Raw genomic sequence first — 26,795 nt, 5'->3', positions numbered from 1 at the left:
TGCAGGTTTCTCTCTAACAGATAAACAGTATTTGTGTTGTTTCTTGCTAACATACTGATAGGAATTTATATAGGGAGATGATATGCTGATATATATAAGGAGAACTACCCACCATCCAAAACTATTCACATATTTTATGACAATCCCTCACCCAGCATTACCTATCTTCTCACCATCTCTAATTTACTCTTTAGCTGCTTGCATTGTGCAAACTACATTGTCTTAACATTAATTGCAGTGTAAATCCTCGGATAACTCTCAAAGTGTTTGTAAAGGAAATTGGGTAAAAAAACAACTTTATTGGGGCTTATGTGCTTCCATTACTCTCCGCATGCCAGCCCATAAAAGGCACAGACTATATTGCTTCCCTGCAATCTTAAATGGACTCAGTTTGAACAGGTGCCTGTCAATGCATCTTGTGTACACTCCAAAAATCAACAGAGAAAGCAGAAACATAATCCCTTTCTCCCCACACCTGATCCCAACACTCTGTCTGGATGGGGCTGGTTCCATCAGACTGGGAACAAAAATAAAATAAAGAAAAAAGGGGTGGGTTTCAAAGTGCCACCATCAGACTCCCTTCCCTCCTCTCCCCAGAGGTGAGTCCTGGAAACTGAACCTCCTGCAAAGCAGATCCGTATTCAGACTAAAGTAGATTAGTCATTATACTCCAACTGAATGGTCATTCATTCATCACCTTCATTTTAGTGGATCTGCACAGAACATTGACCTACCATAAGGTAACAGCTGGTTGTATTGCTGGTTGCTACAAAGTGTCTGTGAACAGCACAGTCCACACAATATAACCTGTGATATAATAGTGCCCAATCCACTGTGGGGGGTGTAGGTGCACACCAGATACGCAGTATTGAACCCCCCCTTGGGATCTTGAACCTGGGCCCAGCCCACTCTTATCTTTGAGTTTATTTATTGCTCTGGCACACCAACTGCTACCTACATCCACAGGACTCTACAACCATATCTTCATATTGTTTGTAGACCACATTATTACCGGCATCAATATAAAGAATACTGATAGGAGTCAATTTGGTGGGCACACAACAGCTAGGAGGAGTAGAACCTGGGTTCATTGAGTTCATTAATGTTTGGATAATGGCATGGTTGGTGGGCTCTAGGTGAGATCGGAGGGGGAAATCGCAGACCCCTTCGCAATGATGAGCTTCGTATTCCAGGGGTGCAATTATCCAGTCATCCCACCCGAGCTCCTTGAAGTTGACATGGAGGGGTTTTTTGCTGCATCTCAGCCTGGATTTCCTTCCATGTCTTTTGCCATGCCTGCTGTTGAAAGTTGTCCTTCTCCTCCTCCTTGTTTTAAAATGTAACCTTGCCTCCTTCTCCATGCTCTTTGAAGAATGAACCTGTTCTTTTAGTTCGTTGTAGAGGTTCTTCCTGGAGGATTTTGTAAACACCACCAGGAGTGCTTTTTCCTGGTAGGATCTTGGCTTTCTGGCCAAACCCAAGCTTCTCAGGTTAACCTCCAAGCCAGTGGTTAAAGAGATAGCTTTTAGCTCCACACATATCTGTTTCTTGCCTTGGCTGATATCCTGTAGGCTTTTCCAGACATCAAATACTTGCCAGCCCGGTGAGGGGGTGTCCCTCAGGTCCAGGGTCCGGTAATCCAGCTGTGCTTGGGAGGTGCATGATGTTACCTGCAGGTTATACAAGTCCAAAGGTGTTTTGGCTGACTCTATGGGGGCTTTACGAAATACCCTCAGTTCTGCCCCCACCAGTTCCTCTTTGTCTGACAGAGTGGATACATCAAACAAGTACTTCTTTCTCTTTAAAGACGGGAGAGAGAGATTGTCTGCAAGATAAAGAATAATTATACAGTGAGCGAGGATCTGGAAAATACCTCATCTAGCCCAGGGTTTCCCAAACACAACCCATTTCCCACAATTGTAATTCAACCACATCCTCCGTCAGAGTTGCTGGGGATGCTGGAAGCTGTAGTTAAACACAATTGGAAGGTAAAGGTGAAGACACACAGAGCTACTAGTAGCAGCTACTTGTTGTGACTACAAAATGCCAAAAAATACCCTGCCATATACAATACTGAAAATTGCCTCTGTTAAAACACACACATATTATTACTATTGTCTTTTTTGTAGCCCTGATAAGTAGCTGCTGCTAGTAGCTCTGTGTGTCTTAACCTTAAGAAGCTCCATGCCCCGTTCTTTCATTCTTACTTTAAAGGGCATGTAAAGGCAAAAAAATAAAATCCCATTTTTACTTTCTTTAATGAAAAAGAAACCTATCTCCAATATACTTTAATAAAAAAATGTGTACCGTTTTTATAAGAAACCTGACTGTATGCAGTGAAATTCTCCCTTCATTTACTGCTGTGGATAGGAATTGTCAGATGGTCCCTAACTGCTGAGCAGGGAAACAATCATACTTATGAACAGCAGGGGGAGCCCCCGCCTTACTTCCCAGCCATGCAGAACTCAAGCAGCTTTGTTTATGACAATCCCTAAGCAGCCCAGACCACACTGAGCATGTGCACAGTCTTAGTCTTGCAAAGATGTTTAACAAAGTTACAAGATGGTGACCCCCTGTAGCCAACTTTGAAAGCATAAATTATTTGTTTGATTAGGCTTGTGGTGCAGTAAGTTCATGTTTATATTTAGTATACAAAATACAGCATTTCTAGCCTTATTCTATTTTAGACTTTACAAGCCCTTTAAGGTTTAATTATTCACAACATCGTTATGGTGCCAAACCAAACCAAATATGTACAGACCGGGAAAACCCACCCAAACTTCATTAGGTTCCCTTTAATAAAATGTGAACATTCACATGAGAATGTATGCATGAGGATGGGGGGGGGGCGGCTGTCACATTGATTTGCACAGTAAAGGGGCTTCAATGAGTTGATGCCCTTAATGACCAAGATCTGACATTACAGGTCTGTTGAAGACAACAGAGTTCTCCTGAAGCGATGCAGCCCCCACTAACTTACTTGTATAAGGACAAACATTCAGAGAATGAAAAGTGTATGCACAGAGTTACAATTACAATTCACAACAATAAATTAAAAATACAGAGACATCGTGTCCCCTAAATTTAGGGAGTATAACCTAGCTGTTTTATTAACTACTTTGTTTACTATGGCCCATTTATTAAAGGGGAACTATCACGAAAATGAAAAATTTATATAAGCTTCAGCATACTGAAATAAGAAACTTTCTAAATACATTAAATAAAATATTCTGTACTGTTTCTGAAATAATCACGTTTATGTTTACTATCCCTCTCTCAGCATCTGTTTCTCTTCATTCTCTCTTCATTCAGCAGTTGGGTGTCATTTATATTTATTGACAGTTACATCCAATATATCTTATAGGGGGCTCCTTTTGCCTAGAAGATGTATTAGAGCTCACTCTATTAAATCACCAGACATCATGTCTCTCTACATGCAGAATTTGTGTAAAAGGCAGTTATTTTGTTAGATTTTGTTTGTAGTGGAATCAGTTATTTGCGTGAGCTGTAATTCATTTGATAGGAAAGGGAACCCCCTATTAGATATGTTGGATCTAACTGTCAATGAATATCTGACACCCAACTGCTGCATAAAGACAGAATGAAGAGAAACAGATGCTGAGGAGGGATAGTGAACATTAACTTGATTATTTCAGAAACGGAACAGAATATTTAATTGATTGTATTTACAAAGTTTCTTATTTCAGTATGCTGAAGCTTATATTAAATTATCATTTCGGAGATAGTTACCCTTTAACTAAGATAACTGGGAATCTGTTCTAAATACAAGTGTCAGACATCTAAAAATCCATCCCATTGAAATAAAACCTTTAGGTCCTTCTGAATGGCAGCCGAGGCCAGGCAATAAGCCCTGGGTAGAGAGTTATCCTTTCCCCTACTTACTAAAATCCTATTCAGCATGCTGACATAACTTTTCTGCTATGAAATATTCAGGGGGGTATAAAAATTGAAGCCTTTTGACACAGAAAAGCTGGTGAGAGCACGCAGAGTACACAGATGACCCGGGGGGGGGGGAACCCTAAAGAAATGTTTATGGACTATACACATAACAAGCCAATTACTGCTAAAAGAGTCCAAGCATGTTTACTTTGGCGCAGGAGGGAGGCCGGGGGACCAGACACATATGGGGGTGTTCCAAATTTACTGGACCTTATCCTATACAGGCCATGGACATGCTGCAATCGCCAGAGGATACTGTAAATACATTACACACAATTCATCATGAAAGAATGTAGGAGGGACTTGGCTGGTACACAGCACGTTAATTAAGGGACAGAGCCGACCTGTGACTTAACCCTCTCTATACCAACAGTGCCCTCTTACACGGCAAGGGTGTTGCATCATTCACCATATATTTATATCATCAGGAGGAAAGCATCAGATTTTATTGTTTAATTTATTTTAAACAATAAAATATTGAATGTTTTTAGGAACCTAACAAAGATATATAGATTTTTCGTTAAACCCATACTAATTGTGTTGGTTTGCATATCAATTGTGTGTCAAAATACACCGCCTTTAATAAATCCTATACAAGGCAAAATTTGAGCTTAAATTATATCACCAAGTTCTGATAACTTGATACATGTTCCCTGTCAAAGGTTCTCCTCAAACTAGAGGCAAAACATGAGCACAGACAGCTTGTAATTGTATATTATCTGAATCAATGAACCAACCCTAGCCTGCGAATTTATAGCCCTTTGATATTTCCTCTTTAAATTTATTGAGACATTAAGGGTAAGGGCACACCTGGCGATTCGGGGAGATTTAGGGCTAGTCCACACGGGGAGATAGCCCTGCGTTTGCGGTCGCGGCGACAAAGCGCCGCGCCAGTCGCCGCGACCGGCGCAGGCGACAGTTTTGTATGGGCGCCTATGTAAAAACGCCTGTGCTAACCACACGAGGCGATGCGCTTTTCAACAGTCGCCTGAAAAAGCCTGGCGAGGCATTTTCAGGCGACTGTTGAAAAGCGCATCGCCTCGTGTGGTTAGCACAGGCGTTTTTACATAGGCGCCCATACAAAACTGTCGCCTGCGCCGGTCGCGGCGACTGGCGCGGCGCTTTGTCGCCGCGACCGCAAACGCAAGGCTATCTCCCCGTGTGGAATAGCCCTTAGTCGCCTGTCGACTAATCACCTCCTATTTGCAGTGACTAATCTCCCCGAACATCTTCCCTCTGTCCGCCAGCTATAATGAAACGTCACTGCTGCATGGTATACGCGGCACATCGTATTCCGAAGTCGCCCGAAGTTTCCTCGTGAGGCAGATGACTTTTCATTATAGCCGGCGCAAGACAGAGGGCGTTCAAGGAGATAATCTCCGCAAAGACGAGGCGATTAGATCTCCCCGATTCGCCAGGTGTGCCCTTACCCTGAAAGGGGTTGCTCACCTTTGTGATAACTTTTAGTATGATGTAGAGAGTTATATTCCGAGACAATTTGCACTTGGTTTTTTATTTTTTATTATTTGTGGTTTTTGAATTATTTAGCTTTTTATTCAGCAGCTCTTCAATTTGCATTTTAAGCAATCTGGTAACTAGGGCCCAAATTACCCTAGCAACCATGCACTGATTTGAATAAGAGGCTGGAATATGAACAGGAGAGGGTCTGAATAGAAGGATCAGTCATATAAAGTAGGAACTACATTTGCATGCCTTCAACAAAAACATTTGCAGCCTTACAGAGCATTCGTTTTTTTTGAAGGGGACAGCGACGCCCATTTAAAAACTCCAAAGAGTAAGGAGAAAAAGGCAAATAATTATAAAAGAATCAGAAAAAAAGACAAACAACAAATGAAAAGGGTTCCGGATTTGAATCGTAATTTTACATTTGCATCAGTTGTTTTATCCACAAAATGCATTTTTACCATGAGAGAGAAACAGTTTTGTAAGTACTGGTTACTGCAAAATGGAGACAAAAAAAGAAATATAGTCTTGACCTATTTTTGAAAGAAAACAAAAAAAAACAACAACAAAGCTCTGGATACAATTTATTTCCCAGTATATAGTATTTATAGTGTCACCTAGCGGCAACATTGTTGTACAAAATTGTAACAAGGGCTCACAAAATGCCCAAGTTTATTAGATTGCGCCTATTTTTTCTCAGTAAACTTAATTTAAAATGAATGCTTTCTCGACTGTTTTTGACAGATCTACAGAAAACAACAAGCATTCCTCAAATGATTACTAGTGACTTGGAGCTTCAAATAAAGCAGAATCAAACTGGGAAGGAAATGCATTTATTTCGTCATTTTTTTTTAAGGACAGGTCTAATTTTCCTCCAAGTATCCATTTGATAGGAGTTTGTAACTCATAACAGATGTGAAATGTTTAAATACCCTCGTGAATTTCGAAGGAAAAGTTCAAGACAAATAGCCGGCCATTTTATGAAATATGGGTTGAATCTTTTGGATGGAAAGCGCTAATGTGCAAGGCCCTTTTTATTGCACTATTCTATTGCACTGTACAGCGCTGTGGAAAATGTTGGCGCTTTATAGATAGCGAAAAATAATAACTGTTAAAGGCATTTTTGTTGCAATGTTTTCTCACCAAATCTGAAAATAATTGTTAATCAATTTCAGTGCGGTAGTTAGTGTGTATAGTATTGTACAGCATAACATATAGTATTGAATAATATGTGAGCAATGATCATCAGCATCATCAAGAGACCACCTAAAGCTGAGGCCCTTCTGTATGATAAGCCCCTCTGAAGCAATAGTAACCCCACCCCAATTTTAATATATTACTAAATAATTAATAAGATTGATCTGGTACCGTACCAGATAAATCTTATTATTAATTATGGAAAAGCTCAGTCCCCATCTAAAAAAGGCAATCATTATGGTCCTTTCAAGTTCTTGGCTTGCAACTTAGATCAATCAAACCAATACGATACATTTAATAACTGTCCTAAATAGGAACACTAGGTATATAGGTCACACTGTGTTCCCTACACAGCACATATAGTTTTGCCCAGAACCATTGTATTGGGTTCATACGCTAACTGGTCCCAGGACTGCTGGGCTTAGAGTATATAGTACCTTTAGCAACACATAGGGGAAGGTACAATTATTGTTACAATAACTGTTTACAAAAATGAACATCCTAAAATAAATCAAACTAAATGAATATATTTTGTTATTAATAAATAAATAATAATCACTCAATGACTTATGTACCCAGGCAGACGCAATAGCACCACTGTATCCACAAAGGAGGAAAGCAGGTAGCAAGGACGATAACTTACAGAAAGTTGCACTATCTCGTTTAAGGTTCCCTCATGTGGTACTTGATTGGCCCACATGAATTCTATAGAAAACATAATACTATGCACAGGTATCTCCTTACTAATTATTGTATTTGCTCAGCGTATTGCCTTATCAGCCTGGGTACTGCGCTAATTACCACCATATAGATGTCAAAGATATGACAAATATATATAGATGATAGGCGACAGACAGACAGAAGATAAATAAATAGATAGATAGATAGATAGATAGATAGATAGATAGATAGATAGATAATAGATATACAATAGAAAGAGAGAAATGTGATGATAGATGATGATGATGATGATGAAGATAGATAGATAGATAGATAGATAGATAGATAGATAGATAGATAGATAGATAGATAGATAGATGATAGATAGATAATATATAGTTAGATAATAGATAGATAGACAGACAGACAGACAGACAGACAGACAGACAGACAGACAGACAGACAGACAGATAGATAGATAGATAGATAGATGATAGATAGATAGATAATATATAGTTAGATAATAGATAGATAGACAGACAGACAGACAGACAGACAGACAGACAGACAGACAGACAGACAGATAGATAGATAGATAGATAGATAGACAATAGAGAGAGAGAAATATGATGATAGATGATGTAACGGTTGGCACCCTAAATCTAGAACCGATGCCAGGCACCCTGGTCTTGGCTCATGCTTCTGTCTGTAGCTGCCGCCTTTGTCTCAGGAGGAGCCCTCAACTACTCAGATGCCGCCAGGTCTTAAAATGAGAGGTGCAAGGCGAGGGGTTCTAGACAGGCAGAGGGGCACAACTGTAAGCAAAGTCTTTGTGCAGAAGGTCGTGGTACAAGGCGTTAGGCAATAGAGTAGTCAGATCAGGCCGGGTCGGGGCAGGCAGAGAATAAACGTAGTCAGGCAGGCAAGGGTCAAACCAGGAAGTTAATCAGAATCGAAATTGGTTATCAGGCAAGGGTCAGAATTCAGAAGTCAGGATAATCAATAGCCAGCAGGCCTGGACTGGGAGTCAAAATAGGCCCTGCCATTCCAAGTACGCAGAGGCCCAAACAGCCTCCTACCAGCCCAAACAGCCCTCAACCAGCCCACCTTATGGTAACTTTCTATGGAAGCATACAGCAGCCCTTCTGGCATTTTCCAGAACCCACAGATTGCCAGTCCGGGCCTGATAGCCAGGCAAAGGTCACAACAGGAATCAAACAGATAAACAGATTAGCACAATGCTCAGAAGCCCCAGGAACAAATCCTATAACGGGCAATGATCAACAGCCCAATTGTATAAAATATAAGGATATTATAAGTTACCGAGGAGTTTCATGACCATATAAAAACACGAGGCCGAAGGCCGAGTGTTTTTATACAGGTCATGGAACTCCGAGGTAACTTCTAATATCCTCATATTTTGCAACTGGGGGTACTTTATTTATTATAATACACAAATTTCAGTGAGTCATGTGACAGAAATTACATCAGAACTCACCGTTTATAACTGATGACATCAGAACTCACCGTTTATAAGGATATAATTTACAGGATATTCATGGCTTTTGTGTATTATAGAGAGATTATATACAGATAGATGATGATGATGATGGTAGATAGAGAGAAAGAGAGAGAGAGAGAGAGAGAGTGAGAGTGAGAGAGAGAGAGAGAGAGAGAGAGAGAGAGAGAGAGAGGAGATGATGATGATGATGATGATGATGATAGATAGATAGATAGATAGATAGATAGATAGATAGATAGATAGATAGATAATGATGATGATGATGATGATGATGATGATAGATAGATGATGATAGATAGATGATAGATAGATAGATAGATAGATAGATAGATAGATAGATAGATGATATAGAAGCTGTAGGAATAGAGAAGAGATAAGGGGACAGTCCCTCTCCGGGTATGATCTATAGATATTGGGTAACCTTTTTTCCACAGTCCCATATCAAGAGGTTCATATATACGTTTCTTCTTTCCCCTGAGTGGACATGACTTTGTATAAACCCTCAGCAAGTCTTTGTCCAACAAGTGACATGTTTGCCTGTATCTCGCGTTTAATGAATACCAGACGCTAGAAGTGTGTCCCTATCTTTTTGAGAGATGTACAATTAGCAAACAGTTACAGTTCTTTACAGCAGTGAGAGACGTAACTTGTTGCGTTTTGGATGTTGCATATTGCATTGTGCATGTCGGATGTTTTAATAAGCAGACAGATCCTAGCGCGGCGGGGCAATACTAGCGCCCATGGTTAGAGTCTAAACTGTCACTCCTGGGGCTTCCTCTGGGGGAATGGGCTCATTTCACTGTTTAGCAGATCATAAAAAAAGTGCCTAAGCAGTGGGGTCGATAAAGGCCACAAACGTTTCCTTTTTTGTATAAGAGACCAAGCACTGGGCACTCGGCCAACTCATCAGCGTCCAATTCTTAACCCAAAACCTTTCAGGAATAATTTGCCAGTAAAGGAAGCTGTTTCTAACCACATGTAAAGAGCTACGCCAGTAACCCATGGGTTAATAGATCTAGTAAAATCCACTGACTGCAATCACTGGCCTTTCAAAATATATATCTATGTGTGTGTATATATATATATATATATATATAAAAATGCAATATATTTGTTTCTACCAATGCAGAATGGGCATTGCAGCACAGCCCACGCAGAATCTTTATTTGTGTACTTGATACTAGTAGACAATCATGTCACAAGTAAAGACAGACATGGTTTAGTACTAGCACCACAAATGTAGGTACATGAGACAAAAGCATAGGATAACTGCTCCATGCCTGTAGTTACATGAGAACTAGATCAAAACGGTGCTGCCCTTTACACGAAGCCTGCAGGTCTATTAGACAAGATAATGATAGCACTGGTCCTACACGTACTAGTTACATCAGGGGCGTGAGACAAGAAGAAGATGAAAACACTGCTCCATACTCACAAGTATAAGAGACGAATAGAATAGTACTATGAGTGCAGGAATAGGAGACAAGAGGATGATATTGCACTTCCATACAGGGTTAAAAAAGGTATAGCGATAGCGCCCCATATACAAGCACCCAGGTGTATGTGACAAGAGCATTCATATGTAATTAGATGCAACCTAAAGGGATACTGTCATGGGGAAAAAACGCATCAGTTAATAGTGCTGCTCCAGCAGAATTCTCCACTGAAATCCGTTTCTCTAAAGAGCAAACACATTTTTTTATTTTTAATTTTGGAATCTGACATGGGGCTAGACATATTGTCAGTTTCCCAGCTGCCCCCAGTCATGTGACTTGTGCTCTGATAAACTTCAGTCACTCTTTACTGCTGTCCTGCAAGTTGGAGTGATATCACACCCTCCAGCCTAACAACAGAACAATGAGAAGGTAACCAGATAACAGCTCCCTAACACAAGGTAACAGCTGCCTGGTAGATCTAAGAACAGCACTCAATAGTAAAATCCAGGTCCCACTAAAGGTGGCCATACACGGGCAGATAAAGCTGCCGATATGGGTCATTTGGACCAATTTGACAGTTTATCTGCCCGTGTATGGGGGCTTCCGACGGGTCTTCCAGATCGATATCTGGCCACGATATCGATCGGGAAGGTTTGATTTTTAACCGACAGACCCGTCGGAGCCCCTGGGCGTATCGTAATTCTATCTTTCGGCCATACAGATTGGAATTACCCCGATATAGCCATGCCGTTAGTGGCATGGGGAAAGATCTGCTCGTTTGGCGATGTCGCCAAACGAGCGAATCTTTGAGTCTATGGCCAGCTTAAGACACATTCAGTTACAGTGAGTAGGAGAAACAACAGCCTGCCAGAAAGCAATTCCATCCTAAAGTGCTGGCTCTTTCTGAAAGCACATGACCAGGCAAAATGACCTGAGATGCACCTACACACCAATATTACAACTTAAAATACACTTGCTGGTTCAGGAATGAAATTTTATATGGTAGAGTGAATTATTTGCAGTGTAAACCCTGTAATTTAGAAATAAAAACCACATCATAAAAAACATGACAGAATCCCTTTAACTTTTAGTATGTTGTAGAATGAGCCATTGTAAGCAACGTTTCAATTGGTCTTCGTTATTTATTTATTTTTATAGTTTTTGAATTATTTGCCTTCTCCTTCTGACTTTTTCCAGCTTCTAAAAAAAAATCCTTTGTAAGGCTACACATTTATTGCTATTCTTAGTTTTACTCAAATTTCTATTCAGGCACTTTCTTATTTATATTACATTATGGTATTTAAATTGGTGCATGGTTGCTAGGTTGATTTGGACCCTAGCAACCAGATTGCTGAAATTACAAACTGAAGAGCTGCTGAATAAAAAGCTAAATAACTCAAAAACCACAAATAAGAACAAATTAAAACCAATTGCAAATTGTCTTATCACTCTCTACATCATGCTAAAAGTTAACTCAAAGGTGAACAACTCCTTTAAGTAAAAATGTGTCACAAGCTACATCCAGCAGTGGTGGTTGTATTTCCCATACTAATAGATGGTACAAAAACAAGGCAGTGACTTCCTTTAAAGGGACAGTATACTCCCCTTTTCAACGTTGATTCCATGGATAAGTCTTGTGTTACATTGAAGGCTTGTCTGAACAGACATGGCTTTTATTTCTTGCTCATAACAGGGCAAAATATGAAAACAAAACTAAAGCCACATTCTACTTCCTGATCCCAAAGAGCAAAGTCAAACAAGTGGACAGTCCACTGAGAATCATCTTATAGCTTCTCCCTTCCCCCCAGTTACAGACTATCTGTGTTTTGGGTTTTTTTAGCTAAAGAGCAGCTTATTATACAGAGGGCTTCTCGTGGACTGCTGGTTTGTTTGACTTTGCTCTTTGGGATCAAGATATGGAGTCGTTTTAAAATGTTACTGTGCATTTACTGTGCAAGAAATAAAACTGTAGATATTTCCTAAATAAATTAGGGAAAAAAGTCCAGCCCAGCACAACGTCTATTCATTGCACCAATGAAAAAAAGGGTATATTGTCCCTTTAAACTCTTGCCCTGCAAGCTCTATTTGCAATGTCCCATCATATGGCAATCCCTCTATAGTCCTCACCTTTATTCCTAATGTAGTCAAGGCAGTATTAACCTACAGAGAGGTAGCTAGATAAGAAAAGAAAGGGTTGTGGTAGTGGTCCATAAGTTTAGGCAAGAGGTATTACTGCTACATGTTACTAACAGCATCCCTCCTAGATTAGAACAACCCCCCAGTCCCCTGCACAGTTACCCCAGTCCTTGTTTATCTGTTGTCTTACTGTAACCCTGTTCCACTGTGCGCCCAGACTAATAACAATCATCTCCCAGTTACCAAATAAATCTGCAGGTAATAGCTGGATAATGAAGGCTTGCCTGACTGATACATTTTGGCAGGAGCTGCCTTAGTAAATCAGCTCTTAAGAAAAGGCTAAAATACATGGAAAGATTTATTTCGAGTCCTTAAAACTTCAAACCTCTGCGGCAATTAGGGGTCGGTCTGGAAATGCTTTGACTGGGCGCACATGCCTGTACCTTTGCGCACACACACACTTACTTAAACACAGGAAAGATCACATGTACCTATGTCAAATTAAAGCAATATATATATATATATATGTATACACATATATATATATTATATATATATATGTATATATATATCCCCTGATAAAAGTCCAAATATGGACCGAAACGTTGGTATGCACAGTGTAATAGATAATTATACTGTAGTGCTGATCTGCTTCATCGCTATATATATATATATATATATATATATATATATATATATATATATATATATATATATATATATATATATATATATATATACACGTGTCCTGCCTGTGTTTGCCCGTATGGTCTGCATTAGTGTTTGTATAAAGGCTCAGACAAATCGAATACAAGGTCACTAAATAATTGACCGTACAGAATTCCCACCTTGCCCATTAAAATACCTCCTTATATTTCATTTTCCCCTTGCCAACCACAACATTTCCTTGGGCAAAGCTACCGAATGCATTGCACTGATCCCACCCAGCCTTCCCTCCACCGAGGAAATGTGCTGCTTGTAAAAAAAAAAATAATAATTTTTTATTTCTACATAAACAAAAAAAAACTCTAATATTTTACATCTAAATCATTTCAAAATCGGCGCAACAATGTTTGGATTCCCAGCACCAACACAGACAGATGTTTAAACCTTCGTAAAAAAAAATGTAAATCTAATTATGTCCTAACGAGTGCGCCACAGAATCTCTTTTGTACAATGTTACAAAACCATTTTGTACTGTTTAGGTCACAGAAGGCACATCGATCGCTGAGCGATATATATATAGATAACGCCTGTAGATACACGCACACATCATAAACATGATATATATCATCTTTCAACAGGCAGGAGACCACTGGGAGCCCATCACAGTTTTTATGGAGTATTTCCAGACACAAAATGGGCAGTCGAGTTTGTTTTAATTTTATCTTGATATATAAATACATAAGATCAGCGCAGTTTTAAAATAAAATAGCTAATTAATTGCTTCCATATTTTTATGCCTCGATTGCTTCAAGTTCTAATACGAATAACATGACACTAAAACACCAGGTGACATAGATATTACGCAACGCGTTCTTTTTGAATACTGAGCATGAAAATATTATTGCCCCAATACTGTTTGTTTTTATAAGAATAAAAAAAGAAACAAAGTAATCAGCAACATAATATATTTACGATATGGATAAGGAATTAGTACTACGCTATGTAAATTGCTTTTTTTTCTGTTGCCCCCCGGAGATCCAGTACTGGGGGTCCTGAGCACCATCTGCGTTTTAATGAGTTACTTCATGTGCCAAAAGTAATTTTCTTACAGCCCTTCTGTCTGATCTTGCAACCATAACAAGAGGAGGCACAGACATCCCCTATTTCCGTTTAACTAGTTTCATCTTTCATGGAAAAACAAACAAACATTTTGCCCCCAAAAAAATTCTCATAATTGGTGCAGAGCAAATGAAGTAAGTACGAACGAAAGGTCCCCTGAGTTGGAAAGGAGCACATTTTGGGTGTGGAACTTGCTTGATATCCAGAACAATATTTTCCGTTTAACATTCGGGTTTACAAACATTTTTGTACTTATGTATGTGCTTGTGTTCCAAAGACTTCAACATTTCCCACAGATAAATATAAAACAGACAACATTGTGAGGGGTAGTTTGCCTTGAAATTAACTCTTTACAGGAAGGGGACACTTGCTTTTAAAGGGGTGGTTCTCCTTTAAAGTAACTTTTATTATGTTATAGAATGGCCAATTCCAAGCAACTTTTCAATTGGTTTTCATTATTTTTTTTTTATATATTTTTATAGTTATTTGCCTTTTTCTGCTGACTCTTTGCAGATTTCAAATGGGCGTCGCTGACCCCTTCTAAAAAGCAAATGCTCTGTAAGGCTACAAATGTATTGTTACTTTTTACTACTGATCCCTCTATTCAGGCCCTGTCCTATTCATATTGCACTCTCTTACTCAAAGCAATGCATGGTTGCTAGGGTATTTTGGACCCTAGTTACCAGATTGGTTAAGATGCTGCTGAATAAAAATCTAAATAACTCAAAAACCTTTAATAATAAATAAATTCAACAAATTGCATATTGTCTCAGAATATCACTATCTACACCATACTAAAATTTATCTCAAAGGTGAACAACCCAGGTTGAATTTAATCTTCATTTTGTATTAGGTTTTTAAGGGGTACTTAGCTTTCTCTAGGCAGGAATTTCCATTTCTTTCTGGTTACTAGGGATTGCAGCCCCTAGAGACCAGGCAAATTATAACTGAGGATGAATAGGACAGGGCATAAAACTGCACACACAAGCACCGCAATCATACAGATGCCTGGTTGCTGGGGTTACTGATCGTAGCAACCACAAATCATGTTAAATGATATTCTATCGAAAAGCAGAGCAACAATACAAAAAAAATCCATAAAAAGGTGACTAAAGTGAAAAACTGACAGTTGGATTTTTTTAAAGTCCAAGCAACAAACGGGAGGGGGAGGGTTTAACCCTTAAAACGTTGTCCCAAGATCAGATATTTTGTAGCATTAGGTCAGTTTTCGTTTGATGTGAACTGACCCATTTCGATCCAACATTTTTTTTTTGGCAGCCAAGAAGAAATGTTTGGAGGGGGGTTTTCTTTCTGCTGAAAAATGAAATTCATCTAATTGAGGCTAATCTGTCTGTAAATGAATTGACAGCTCTGATCCAGAGAAAGAAGGGGGAAAAGGCAGCAATTAACAGGGATGTGGCCCCTGTAAGAGGCAGCGGAAGCTTCTCTTGAAGTCGCTGGGGATAATGCCATTGGCTGGTGCTGTTCTTTATGGAAGACTGGGCAATATTTGATATGTTATGGCATGAACACTCAATTAGATCATGGGCTCAGCCAGTCCAATCAGTAGCTTGATGCTAAGGAAAAGACTGAAGGTCCAGAGCAAGGTCACAGCCTGTGACACATCAAATCAAAATCAAAGGGAAAGTGAGGCTGGCCCTTCATCAGTCCAGGAGGGATTCTGTTCAAACTAAAAATGAAAATCACCAAAGGAAAAAAAAAAAAAAGAAAGAAACTGTCCCCCTGTGAGCAGGCTCTGTCATGCAGCAAATTGAGTTCAATCTCATTTGAGTGCCAGAAGGTTACACAAGCCATTGCTGCTTATTCTTTCTGCTACAGATCTAATTTGATGGTGAGTCCTGATTTCCCCCTCACTCAAGGTTCAGCTGCACTAGAAATCGTGCCTTGTATTTTATTAACCAAAACAGTTTGGCACATTTCATTTTATATATCATAGCACCATTTTTCTTAATTGAAACACTTTGCCACCCAGCATGCTGAATGTTGCCTTAAAGGGGTTGTTCACCTTTAAATTAACTTTTAGTGTGATGGAGAGAGGGATATTCTGAGACAATTTGCAGCTGGTTTTCATTTCTTATTATTTCTGGTTTTTGAGTTCTACCGTTTGCAATTTCAGCAATCGGGTTGCTGGGTTCCAAATGACCCTAGTAACCATGCACTGATTAGCATACTGTAAGTGACGGGATATGAATAGGAGAGGGCCTGAATAGAATGATAAGCAAAAAAAAGGAATTTATAACAACCAATGTGTAGTCTTACAAAGCATTTGTTTTTTAGATGGGGTCAGTGACCCCCATTTGAAATCTGGAAAGAGTCAGAAGACGAAGGCAAATAATTCAAAAACTGTAAGATGCTTTGAATTGGCCATTCTATAACATACTAAAAGTTAACTTAAAGGGGTGGTTCACTTTTAAGGTAACTTTTAGTATGTTATAGAATGACCAATTTTAACTAACTTTTCAATCGGTTTTCATTATTTATTTTGTATAGCATTATAGTTATTTGATTTTTTTCTTCTCTTTGCAGCTTTCAAGTGGCTCTCTGACCCCATCTAAAAAACAAATGCTCTGTAAGGCTACAAATGTATTGTTATTGTTACTTTTTATCACTGATCCTTCTATTCAGGTACTCTCCTTTTCATATTCCAGTCTGTTATGTTTTATCTTTATCAATGCATGGTTGCTAGGGTAATTTGAACCCTAGTAACAAGAATGCCGACTTTGCAAACTGGAGAGCTGCTGAATAAAAAGCTAAATAACTCAAATACCTTAAATAATAAAAAATGAAAACCAATTGCAAGTTGTCTCAGAATATCACTCTCTACATCATACTAAAAGTTATCTCAAGGGTGAACAACCCCTTTAAATCAAACCCCTTTAAATTTAGATCAAGATGTCCAACCCCCTACAGACTGCAGATTTATGTGCATGTACCTGCCACAGGGGATAGGGGGTACTGGACTGGGGCAGGAATAATAATTCTATTAAAGAGAAATGCTCAGCTCAATATCCAGAGGCTGACCCTGCAGCTTAACTACAATTCCCAGCAATCCACGACAGAAAAACTAGAAGATAGAGATTTCCTTCTGTAAACATCTGCGACCCCAGAAGCCCCTATTTTTTTTTTAGAAAAAAGGCCACTTTGTAATGAAGGGAAATCATACAGAGCAAGTTCTTTTTACCTTTCTGTTTCTGTATAGATCAAAAAGGGAAGCCCTTTGGCCAAACAAGTCTCAACTGTGTTGTTTTATTGAAGCTGCGACTAAATAACCAGCTCCTAGAACTACAAAGAAGCCATGTGGCTTTTCAAAGTCGAGTTTTGTCCTAAAAAAAATCAACATAAAATATAGCAAGTTAATTTGCCCTTGAGAGGTCTCAGCAGCGAATGATCCCCACTGGCAGAGCACAGCTTGTGTAGAGTCCAGCGCAGCCATAGCAGGTAGCACAGGGCAGGTCCCACTGTGGGGGAGGCGGGGAGAATGGGATAGTCCATGTATTTAACATTCTCATTAGGGGGGCTGTTAATTAGTCGCCACATAATGGCTTGAAAACAAACAAACACAAAAACGTGGAGACAAAAAAAGGGGGAAAAAGCTTGAACATCACAAAGGTAGATTTCCAGTCTAATCTCCATCAGCCTCCAACCAACCCCTTTTCCCCCTAAAAATAAAGTTGGAGGGGAGAGTCAGACCCTATAGAGAGTGACAGTTTGCAAATCAGTTACCCTTTTCTGCTACTAACAGGTCAACTTCCAAGGAGGCAAAAAGCAGCAATATATTTACTACTAATCATATTTCTGCTTTTTACCTCCTGATGACTTCATCTAATCATTGATAAGATGAAGTCATAGCCCGGGGAAGGCTGTGCATCCTTTATTGCATCTAATAGCGCTCTCTACAAGGGCAACTCATGACCTGATCATAAATCAACAGAACAAAGCAGCGCTGTTAAGGTATCCTTACAAGGAAAGCCTCAATTTCCCAGGACTCAAACACCAGGATTTCATGCAAGAAATGGGCATATTAGATGATACACTTCATGTGCAAGATACTAATATATATCCACTGCTGGGTTGAGGGTGGGATCTGGGGTGAGGGGTATAGATAATGCAAGGCAATTAGTTAACACGCAAGGTTACATGATTACACCCCATTGCCCACTACATATAAGCCATGGTTTCTTAACTCCATTGCGTCATGTTATCATGACGTCATGTTATCTCAATGCATAGCAGTGATGATTTAAAAGAACACAAGGTTACAAGGTTCACTGACCGAGCGAGTCTGGGAATAGCTGCGGCGCTGAACTGCAAATCCCACAACCCCTAAAACTGCCAGGTTGATTCTGAGAGCTGCAGTTTTGGGGAGACCCCATGCGACACCATCACACATTATTGTATTCCTTCCCAGAAGAAGCGGTGTGTAACACAAACACACACACACACACAGCTTATCCAGACCCCAGTGTCCCTCTGATAACATACAACTTGGTCAGTAAATGTTTATCCTTATTCAGCCTGAATCTTGTATTTGCTTTTTTATCAGGACAAGATAAAATAAAGCTTCTCTCGTTTAAAATCCGCATCAAACAGTCACTGAGCAAAGTGCCCTTCCACTAAATGCATTTTCTTCCCATATTGGCTCAATGGCACAACCCTAACTCACAATTCTTCTGCCAATAATACTATTTCCTTACATTTCCTTTCAGTACAGACATTCCCACAGGGCTGGTGCTGAGCTGGAGGGATAATACACAGGCCAGGGGTATACAGGCTTGGGCAGGGCAAGCTCCCTTCAGCTGCGGGCACATTATCTTTCAACTGGGGCTTCAGAAAGAACCTGGATTTCCTGTAGTTTGTATCTGCAGGGAATGCGCTGCGCTATATGCTGGCGCTCTATAAATACATGTTAATGTTAATAACGTGTCTTTATGTCTGTCTGTCTATCTGTGTACCTGTTATGTGCCAGTGGGTCGGGGTATATAGATGGTGCATGAGGAGGCACAGAGGGGGCGGTGGGAATGAGCAGGGGCACTAGGGAGGCACATGGAGCAGAGTGTAAATAAGTAACAGGGAAAGGCACAGTTCAATTATGCAGAAGGGGAACTGAGAATCAAGAGTCGCAGTTCATCAACTTGCACAATGCGCAGAGAGAGGCACAGTTCACCCAATGTGAAGGGAGAGCTGGGAAGACAGTTCATCTGAAACAGTGGGGGCACAGTTCACCCAGTGAGTAGGTTGCTAAGGTACAGATTACCCAGTGAGTAGGTTGCTAGGGCACAGTTCACCCAGTGAGTAGGTTGCTAGGGCACAGATTACCCAGTGAGTAGGTTGCTAGGGCACAGTTCACCCAGTGAGAAGGTTGCTAGGGCACAGATTACCCAGTGGGTAGGTTGTTAGGGCACAGTTCACCCGGTGAGTGGGTTGCTAAGGCACAGATTACCCAGCGCCAGCGAGTAGGTTGCTAGGGCACAGTTCACCCAGTGAGTAGGTTGTTAAGGCACAGTTCACCCAGTGAGCAGGTTGCTAGGGCACAGATTACCCAGTGGGTAGGTTGCTAGGGCACAGATTACCCAGTAGGTAGGTTGCTAGGGCACAGTTCACCCAGTGAGTAGGTTGCTAAGGCTCAGTTCAGTCTATGCAGACAGGGCAATGGGTGACAAGGGGTACCTAGTGGGTAAATCTGAGACAAGGCAGAAGGCACAGTCCACCCAGGGGACATGTTGAGAAGTGAGAGGCCCTAGTGCCCATCTTTGATCCCAGCCAACATACCCGATACCCAGTGTACAGGCAGTGACATGGAGAGTTCCCCAAATGTCCAGCCCTAATCTATACAAGAGTCGCATGTAGAGGCAAGGGGCACTCACCTCTCCGCCTATCCACAAAGCTGCTGATGGTGTTGGCAGACTTGGAGGACTGGAAGAAGCTGGCATTAATCCCCAGTTTCTCTGCAGTAGAGAAAGTCTTGTAAATGGAGAGCATGTACTCGTGTGGCACCACCGCGGGCACAGCTCGGGGCAACAAGTGTCTGTCAGCAGAGTATGATGAGACTTTATCCTCCCTGCGCTGCCTTCTTAGTGCCCCGGGCTGCAGCGCAGAAGGGATGGACGCCTGCTGGATACAGGGAACTTCCCAGAGAAGAAGAATGAAGAGCAACAGGGAGACGGGCAGAGGGCTCCTGTATGTATCCATTAGCGGCCAGCGGAGGCTGCTCTGTGCGCGCTAGTTCCAGGAGAGGTTTGCGCAGAGGTGCAGGGTCCTTCCAAAGCGCTTCTCGCTGGAGCTCTGGTGCAGGGAGCGCAAGTGGAGCCGGAATCTGACTCGGGCACGCCCCCTGGTGCACGCCCTGTGGCTGCAAACACCGTCTGGGTCTGCCTGTACTGCGAGAGAGGTCAGCGACTCTGCGGTGGACAAGGAAAGAGGGACTGGGCGCACTCACACGCACAAGAGCACTCAGCTTTACATGTATCAGTAGCAATCGTAACGTTTTTGTTTGATGACTTGTCTTTTATGGTCTGTCCCTACTGCTATTGCTGAACTATCAGTTTCATTGTAGACAGGTGAAGATCCCATGCTGGGCGCGTGGCTGGTATAGTAGAAGAAGCAGCTACCTGCTCGGGGTGAACCAATTAAACCACATTCCTCATACTGTAATGGGCCACCTTGGCAAGCTCTAACTAACATCTTGTAAAGCATCTCAGTGTCACTGCGAGCCATTAACATCCAAGAACTTAGTTACCATATCCCCACCCCATTCCCCTAGCACTGATGGATGGGGTCTGGGGGGGAATTCACAATGATGAGTTTGCAATGGCATTTTAAATAAGTGTAGTGTGGCTTTGTATGGCCTTTAAATGGGAGGATTTGTTTCCTTTTTGGCAAGCACATATTGGGCAAACTAGTAATGAATGTGTTACAAAAAAATCTCATTATGTGGAGTTCCTCAGGGTGCCATTCTAAGCCTCTCCCCAGGGTGTAGCAGCACTAAGCTAGACATCATAGACTGGGAGAAGGGCTTATTAGAGTAGGGACTGGTCAGTTCTTTGCTTTACACATCCTATTGCACTGGGAGATCATTCACGTTTAACTATTTCAATACTGGTGGGCTCATCAGTGAGTTTAGGGATTAATCAGTGTCGGGCCAAGTTCCTCTTTGGTCCCTGCAGTTCTGATCATTTGGGGCATTGACAATAATTAAAGGAACAACTTGCACAGGGCCCATTATATCCGCTTAGGAGCCTCAAACAGGCTACAGTCGCTTTAAAAGGGTTATTCACCTTCCAAACACTTTTTAAGTTCAGTTGTTTTCAGGTTGTTAACCATAAACAAAGACTTTTTTCAATTGCTTTCCAGCTTTTATCTTTTACTGTTTTCCCAAAATTGAAGTTTATTGTAGAGTCCTGCGCAGAACCAATTTGTTAAACCCAAACCCAACCCGCATACTTACCCGCTTGGACCTTATCCGCAACCCGATCCGAAGTGCTGTCATTGTAAACCGGAAGTGACATCATTAGAAGTAGGCATGATCGGAAAAAAAGAAGTAAAACTCCCTATTGAGAAGACCCACGACTCACGTCCTGCAAACCCGGAGAACCGCGACCAGCGTCTATACCCGCTACCGAAACTTCGACCGGCAAACTGCAGGGTACCGCAGGTTTTTGCCGGTACCCAACCCGCTGCAGCTGGTTTAATGTTCCTGTGTCTCTGAACAGTTACAATTTGCTACATTTAGTTGATACATTAGTTGATACATTTCTCAGCAGTATCTGTGCAATATTAGCAACTATTGTATCAATTCTAACAGTTGCCTTTAATGAAACTCAGGGATTCTGCTCAGCAGGGACAAAGATAACAAATGTATCAATTAAATGTATCAATTTAAAACAGTTAAAGAGTCGGTGACCCCTCCTCCCCAGAGCTGCTTTAGAAGGTGAAAAATGAAACTTTACACTTCAATATTATGAAAGCTGTCACAAATAGAAAATAGAAAGTATTGGAAAAAGTATTCATTTCAGTTGATCAATCTGAAACCAACGTTTGAAGTTGAAGAGTCCCTTTAAGATATGATGTATGTATGAATACGGCCCTGAGTACATGCACCATTGCCAGAGCCGTAGAAATTCCTCAAAAAGGAGTTATAGATTCTAAGTTAGTGAAGTAAAAAACATTTATTCAAACATGAGAGACAAAGGGTCTAATGTGTTTCGTACCTACTGGGGCACTTACTCATAGGTTTACATATTCTTCTTCTCACCCCTAGTTCCAGCCCTGATTATTGTACATTACACTGGCCTCTAAGCCAAGTCTTCAGATTGTTTGGTACAGGTGAAGTAAAGCAAGTTTACATTGCTATGAATCCATAAAGAGTCCCAGGGATAGGCTGTAAATAAACACTGACCCTCTAACTTTGCCCTGTCTGACGTGTTTTCGGCCCTGCTGCTCTAAGGTTGTAATTCTCCAGTCATATTGAGACTCCCCAAAGTTTAGCAGTAACACTTCATAGGGCTTATGTGGTGGCCTGCCCCCTGCTGGAGCCTAAGGGAAGCTTACTAATAAGATATGTAGAAATTGCTTCATGTCTAGTGAGTATTTTGCTACCAAAGGCTGTCTGTCACTGCTCCATGTCTTTAAGAAAGGGAGCTGTACATTCAATAATATTAGGAGCAGTGGTGTACCATTAGGGCTATGGCACACACAGTGTTTGGCTCCCCATCACAAGAAGCAATCAAAACATGGCATAGTTGTTTTGGACCCTGAACTAATATCATACAGGGAATTTCAAAAGCTAATTTACATACAAATGAGTCAATTTCTAAACTTGTTAATATTTGCCTGAGCTTCTTACGGAGCGACTGGTCTGATATCTGATAACTTGGCCTGTGTTTGGTCAGCATATCACTCACCAGATATCACTTTACTTGGCTATAACAATATTATCAAAGTTGCAGGGGATATTCTCTTAAGAAAAAGCATCCGCTGCTAGAAGAATCTGAATACTTTAATACAGATTTTATAGGCTGACCTTGCTCCAATCTGATTTTCCTCTTTAGATGTATTTCATACATTTATGCCTTTCAGATTTAACCCACAGCTGCAAAATTAAAAAAGTATGTACCGGTCTAGAAATTCTCTCACTTCCAGAGAGAACCATAAAGTGACTAGGCTTTTTTTTATTACATGGACACACACTATAGGCAGGCAGCCAGCAGGGTACGGCACAGCAATAGGCATTGGTAGCAGGAAAAGAGAGCCTTTATGTCCACCTGATGGGATTCCAGCTTGGAAAAAAACACCAATAACCCCTGCAAATAACTTGCCACCCCAAATCACAATTGCTATGCTGAAGGCACTCCATGCTTTTCACCCATGGGCAGGGGCATAGATACAGAGGAAGCAGACCCCGCAGCTGTGTGTGTGGGCAGGGCCGCCATTAGAAATCACGGGGCCCTGTACAACAACATTTTTGAGGCCCCTGGTTCCCGCCCACCCAGGCCCCACACCAGATCCCGCCCACACCTCAGTTAAAAGACCTCACAGACATCAGCGCTAAAAAAGGTAACACCCCCCTACACGCAGAAGTTATAAAAAGCTATTGATGGTCAGGGCCCCCTTATAATTAAAAAAACTGTAGTGCCAGGGCCCCCCATAAAAGTTTTTTTTTAAAAATTGGTGGTCAGGGCCCCCCCCTACAAGAAAAAAAAAACATTGGCGCTAAGTCCCCTCTAAAAGTTTTTTTTTACAAAAACATTGGTGCCAGGGCCCCCCTTACAAGTTAAAACATTTGGGGCCCCAAAGAATATTTTTTTTAAAAAAACCTTGGCACCAGGGCCCCCTTACAAGTTAAAAAAATTGTGGCCCCAAAAATATATTTTTAAAAAAACCTTGGCGCCAGGGCCCCCTTAAATGTTAAAAAAAATTGAGGCCACAGAAAATATATTTTTTAAAAACTTTGGTGCCAAGGCCCCCCTTACAAGTTAAAAAAAAAAATTGGGGCCCCATAAAATATTTTTTCTTTCCGCCGCTTCAGGACTTCGTCTGTTCGGCACTTCCGCATTTGGCTCTTTGGGACTTTGATCGGACGGCATGGCTTCGGAGCTGTCAAGGGGGGCCCGGCTCTTCGAAAAGTGCAGCACTGCTGGGCCCCCCTTCAGGCCCGGGACACTTGTACCCCCTGTCCCCCTCTGATGGTGGCCCTATGTCTGGGGGGTGTCGAGGTATCGGTAGGGTTGCCACCTAGCTGGTAAAAATTATGTTTGATCGCAAAGTTATTGATAGGAAAAAACAGCAAGAATATAGGAAGGCCGGTATTTTTTTTCCAGACAAGGTGGGAACCCTAGGTATAGGGGGCCCCATGAGGCCCTAATTAAAGAGCAATTTGAACATATATTGTCAAAACAGGACAGTTTTGGCACCCTAGGCAAACTCCCAGCCCCCAACCCTCTACCCCACATGCATTGACAGCCTGGTGGCACACAGCGGGGCTGATAGTATGCTGCGAGGTGACAGCCTGGAACAGGGGCAGGCAGAATAGGTACATGCCTGGAGCCCCCTATCACTGCACCCTAAGCATGTGCCTCTTCTGCCTACCCATAGTTTCGGCCCTGACCTCTTGACATGTTGGGGGTTTTAAAATTATTTAGCTGTGGGGCCCAGTAACATCTACTGTTCATGGGTTAAAGAGAGAACTGCTTCTGTCCTCAATAAGTAGTGAGGGGCGAATCTGTCCCGTTTCGCTTCGCCGAGAAATTTGCAAAACTCTTTTAAGCAAATGCGTTACGGTCAATGGGCGTCTGAATAATTTTGACGTGTGACAATTGTTATGTGTGTGACAATTTTTACACATGCGACTCTTTTGTCCAAATGCATTAAAGTCAATGGACGTTCAAATAATTTGGTTGTGCAAAATTTTTCTGTTGCAGCAACTTTTCCCACTTGGAATTTTCGTGGCAGTTTCGCGAAAACATTCACCAACGCGGAAATCCGGAAATTCACCACGAATCCATGCCTGGCGAAATAAATTCGCCCATCACTATCCATAAGTCTACAGTTCTCATTTTGTGCAGTCCCAGTTCCACCTTGACACACTGAAAGGTAGTTTTCTCTCAAGTCTTCAGAGCCACTAAATGCCCAACGAGAATATAGGATTGGCTGAATGACATGGCTCTCCTTAATATTCTTTAATAGCAGCCTGCGGAAGGAGATGAAGTGGCGCAAGGACGTTTTTAGGATACATTCTAATTAAAGCAGCATGCTTAAAGGTTATTTTAAAGACATCTTCCTTTTATTTTTGGAGGTGTATAATGCAGTGGTAATTGCTTGTACTATAGGGTTCATTTCTGAGAGCAAATGCAGTGTACAGAGTGCAATTTATTGTGCAAGTCGTCTCCATGTTTTTTATCCATAATGGAGTGTTTTTCCTAACAATTCTGTAACAAATTGCAGGTTGCATCTGTTGCAAATGCTCTAAAATTAGGGTCGACCTATATAAAAAAAACAGATATATATTTATATATCTACTTTTAGTGATATTGTATGTACCATTATGATCTACATCCATAAAAGCATTGTTAGCATTCTGTTCCATGGAAAATATTACTTAAATATTATATTGATTTATGAAGGAATTTATACTAGTAAAGAAAACAACTATTTCTTATGTAACCTTAACAGAATAAATATTTGAATGAAAATAATGAAATAGAAAGGTAATTTTGTGAAGCTGTTGTCAGTGTCTTGAGAACTACTGCTCACCAACTAAAGATCTACCTTTTGGGCACCCCTGCCCTAGCATAATGGGGCTGCACTATCCCTATGACTATAGTGGAAAGAGTGTACGGCACTTTGCCTTTAGTGTCACCTGCCAAATCTACTTTTTTTTTACTAACCTGGTGCTGTATTTGAGTCCACAACATAAATACTGTATGCATGTTCTCCCTCTTCCTAACTACCTTCAGCTTCCACTTTATCTATGCTGGAGTTTGCTGAGAACTTAAAGTGATACTGACACTATAATACTACTCTTCAAACTATTAATGTACATTGAAAGTTACCTATAGGCCATATTGATCAGTTTGGGCTGTTTTGCCAACCCGACCGTCCCTTCTTTACCTGTTTGTTAGGATTTATAATGCTAATGGACTACTGTAGCACAAATATGGCAGCTTCCTCATAAAGGAACATGGGGATCAGGTAATGTAAAAGCATTGGGGCAAATACATTTGTGGCAAAATTATAAATAGCATGCAATGATAATGTTATAATAGATGTAAAAAAAAGGTTTAGTTTCCGGTGTCAGTATCTGTTTAAAACCAAGGAAGAGCACCTGTAAAGACTTCTTCTCCAATGAATCATGCAAAGTTCGCATGGTCAGCCATTCCGATTAGAAGAAAAGAGGTTCCGCTTAAATATTGGGAAGGGGTTTTTTACAGTGAGAGCTGTGAAGATGTGGAATTCTCTCCCTGAATCAGTGGTACAGGCTGATACATTAGATAGCTTTAAGAAGGGGTTGGATGGTGTTTAGCAAGTGAGGGAATACAGGGTTATGGGAGATAGCTCATAGTACAAGTTCATCCAGGGACTAGTCCGATTGCCATTTTGGAGTCATGAAGGTTTTTTTT

At 41.0% G+C, this 26,795-nt stretch overlaps 1 protein-coding gene across 1 annotated transcript; it reads right to left on the bottom strand.

Moving 5' to 3' along the window:
• Positions 1-373: 373 nt before the first annotated feature.
• gdf6.S (growth differentiation factor 6 S homeolog) lies at positions 374-20,468 on the bottom strand. Its single transcript, NM_001090364.1, is given in 2 exon segments — positions 374-1,825; positions 20,046-20,468. Coding segments are annotated over 2 exon segments (1,200 nt in total). The 5' UTR covers positions 20,371-20,468; the 3' UTR covers positions 374-950.
• Positions 20,469-26,795: the final 6,327 nt, after the last annotated feature.

Source organism: Xenopus laevis, chromosome 6S, assembly GCF_017654675.1.
Source record: "Xenopus laevis strain J_2021 chromosome 6S, Xenopus_laevis_v10.1, whole genome shotgun sequence".
In the NCBI taxonomy this organism is placed as follows: Eukaryota; Metazoa; Chordata; class Amphibia; order Anura; family Pipidae; genus Xenopus; species Xenopus laevis.
Note: the sequence above shows the minus strand (reverse complement) of the source record. Positions and strands in the feature narration are given on the sequence as shown.